At 35.4% G+C, this 3,464-nt stretch overlaps 1 protein-coding gene across 1 annotated transcript; it reads left to right on the top strand.

Annotated features, from left to right (window-relative positions):
- The first annotated feature begins 2,069 nt into the window (after positions 1-2,069).
- LOC125168100 (60S ribosomal protein L28-like) lies at positions 2,070-2,504 on the top strand. Its single transcript, XM_047863045.1, is given in 3 exon segments — positions 2,070-2,231; positions 2,233-2,251; positions 2,253-2,504. Coding segments are annotated over 3 exon segments (414 nt in total). The 5' UTR covers positions 2,070-2,088.
- The last annotated feature ends 960 nt before the right edge of the window (positions 2,505-3,464 follow it).

Here is a 3,464-nt window from a genome sequence, read left to right as displayed (position 1 = left end):
TACTCTCATGGGCAAATTAGTCTCTAAAGTTTCTGAGCCTTGACTTCTTACCTATATAAGGGACTTAATAACTGATATATCTAAATCTTCTTCAGTAGGCCTCCATTTTATTAAATCCAGATCTTCCTGAGCAACATGGAATTCTATGTAGTCTTCCATTTAATTACCAGCATAAAGTATTGTCCTTATGCCATTTGGTATCATAATTCCATTTCACTGGAAAATGAACAAAATCGAATTCAATTTTAGAACTATATATAATTACATATAATATGAAAAAAACACAAAAACTCCGTGTTTGTTTTTAAGATGCCAAAAGAAAACTGAGGTTATTTTTATAAAGAATATGATTTTTTTAATGAAGAAAAATTAGGATGAAGAGACATACACAGAAATAGATTCACACTACGGATTTTGATGACAAATCTCTCTCTCTCTCTCTCTCTCTCTCTCTCTCTCTCTTTCTCTATCTTTCTTTCTCTCCTAATTTTCCATAAGAACCAGGAGCACAGAGTTGATGATAATTCACAGCTCATGGCCACACTAATCACTGGATTGTGAAAAGGACAAAAGGTAGTTGAATTCATTTATAAAAAAGAACATGTACAAAAGAGAGAAGAAAGGGGCATGACCAACAACAAATATGTAAGAATGGTAAAAAGTATAAGAATGATTTTTAAAAGGCCAATAACCATAATGCAGTGAGGCTTGCCAAAAATTCTAAAGATACGCAAAATAGGGTTTTGAAGTTATGTTCAGAGAAAATGAGCATGTTGCTTCAGAGTAACATTTTTATAACACATGACAAAGAAAAGGCCATACCACTCAACTTTTATTTTATTTCCATCTTCTCTGTCAAGGATAGCAAAAATAATGTTGGTGAGAGGAAATTGAAACCCAAGAAATGTAAGATTGTAAGAAAGCAATTCTTTTTCTAAATGACTTCATATCTTTTGTCCCAGACGAATTATAACCCAGGTTAAAAAAGGAACTTTCAAATAAAATGTCGCATACCATTGAACTATTTCTTGAGGCATTGTTAATAATCAGAGATAACCAAAATACTAGAGCAGGGGAAAAATGTTATAATTTCTTTTTAAATTAAAAATCAAGGACTGAGCCATAAAAAAGAATGAAATCTTGCCATTTGCAACATGGATGTATCTAGAGGATATAATGCTAAATGAAATCAGAGAAAGAAAAATATGATATGATTTCACTCATGTGTGGAATCTAAAAACAAAACAAAACACTTAAAATAGTGAACTGGTGGTTGCCTGGGGGAGGTGAGCGGTGGGATGGGTGAAGCAATGAAAGGGATTATGAGTACTCTTATCAGGGGCACCTGGGTGGCCCAGTCAGTTAAGCATTGGACTATTGATTTCTGCTCAGGTCATGATCTCAGGATTTGTGAGATTAAGCCATGTGTCAGGCTCTGTGCTAATAGTGCTGAGCCTGCTTGGGATTCTCTCTCTCTCTCTCTCTCTCTCTCTCTCTCTCTCTCTCTGCCTCCCCCCCATCGCCCTCTCTCTTTACCAAAAAATAAATAAACATTTTTAAAAAGGTACAGTTATGGTAAACATTGAGTGATGTATAGAATTGTTAAATCATTATATTGTGCACCTGACACTAATATAATGCTCTATGTTAATTATACTTAAATAAAAATATAAGAAGTTAAAAAAATAAAGAACACTTGAAAAAAAATCCAAGAATTCTATACTATACTGGAGAGTGAAATTAATTCCATAGAAAATCTTAGAAATTATTATTAAAATATGGTTTATTAACAATTGGAAACAAATGTTCAGTAGGAAGTAACATGAGTTCACTAAACGTAAATCATGCATGTCTTATCTCGTTTTTTTGTTGACAGATTTAGCCCATTTATGTAGCAGGTGATTTCTAGACACATATTCCAATTTGGGCAAATTATCAATTAGATACAATCTTGGATGATATATTCATCAACAAGAGAAAAAATCACTCAATTCCATTATAATTTTCTAATGGTTTCGATGGGTTGTATTAAAAATACATTATACAGCTCTTTCGTTTCTAGCTGCAGTAGGGAAAGGGGCTGCCGCCATGTCGGCCCACCTGCAATGGATGGTCATGCAGAACCGCTCCAGCTTCCTGATCAAGGGCAACAAGCAGATGTACAACCCTTTGCCCAATAACCTGAAGGCACGCAACTCGTTCTTATACGATGGGATGATTGACCACAAGACTGGGCGTGGAGCCCGCAGCCGGCCAACTGCAAAGGGGTGGTTGTGGTCATTAGGCAGAGATCTGGCCAGCAAAAACCTGCCACCTCCTACATGCAGACCAACAAGAATGCCCAGGCCACTCTCAGCAGCATCCGTCACAAGAAGAACAAGAACATTGCTGCTATTCACAGAACCAGTGCCATCCTGCGCAGCCAGAAGCCTGTGATGGTGAAAAGGAGGCACGCCAGCACCACCAAAAGTTCCCGAACGCCTGCCTCCACTCCAGAGCAATAAAAACGTCAACCACCTCTGCGGGAGGGGGAGGGGGGAGGGAGTTATAATATATATAGATATATTATAGATACCTATATATTATATATAATTATATATTATATTATATATTATTATAGTATATATTATATTATATATTATTATAGTATATATTATATAATTATATTATATATTATATATATATATATAATCTGAAATGACATTTTTAGTGGAACAGGGTTCTGTTCTAGGTTCCATTCTCATCAAATGCATCTAAGAAAAATATTGCATAAGTCTGGATTGAGCAGAGAAAATCAGTGGTGGCTAGAGGCCATGATAATATACCTCAATGATCAACTACAAGTCTAATTGACCAGGGTCTGAAATCCAAATGTGTGTTTGTGCTGAAGGTACGTCTCCCAAGGGCTGCTCATAATTAACCATGGAACCTGGTAGGGATCCTGAAGCAAGTATGTTACTGGAAAATGTGGGACTCCCTGACAGGTGATTTTGGCTTAAGGGCTCCCCCATGGCCTTGCTGAACCTTCCTCATAATCCAGGATTGGATCTCCAATCAGATTGAGGGAAAACTTAGTTAGGCACCTAGAGCATACACATGGATCACTGGATTTCAGGTCTCAGCTACAAAAAAAAAAAAAAAAAAAAAAAAAAAAATCATGATTGGAACTCTAGATTCTAAGTTTGATGTAATTCCAAGATCTATTCAATGGGAAGTGATAATAATACCATAAGTGTAACTTCCTCAGAATCGTAGGGCATCAGTAGATTCAAATAGGAAAAACAAAAGCTAACAAATGAGAAAGATTTCAACATCTTTGAGATTGTATTAGTCTAAGAGTAGTTTATATTTCTTTAAAAGAAATCAATTTGTAAGTAAAATAGGGTCACAGGAAATAAATACATAAAAATAGTTTGGTAGTGCTTTTTAAAAGAAAATTTTTTAATGTTTATTTTTGAGAGAGA

Source organism: Prionailurus viverrinus, chromosome B3 (assembly GCF_022837055.1).
Source record: "Prionailurus viverrinus isolate Anna chromosome B3, UM_Priviv_1.0, whole genome shotgun sequence".
NCBI classification, from domain to species: Eukaryota; Metazoa; Chordata; class Mammalia; order Carnivora; family Felidae; genus Prionailurus; species Prionailurus viverrinus.
Note: the sequence above shows the minus strand (reverse complement) of the source record. Positions and strands in the feature narration are given on the sequence as shown.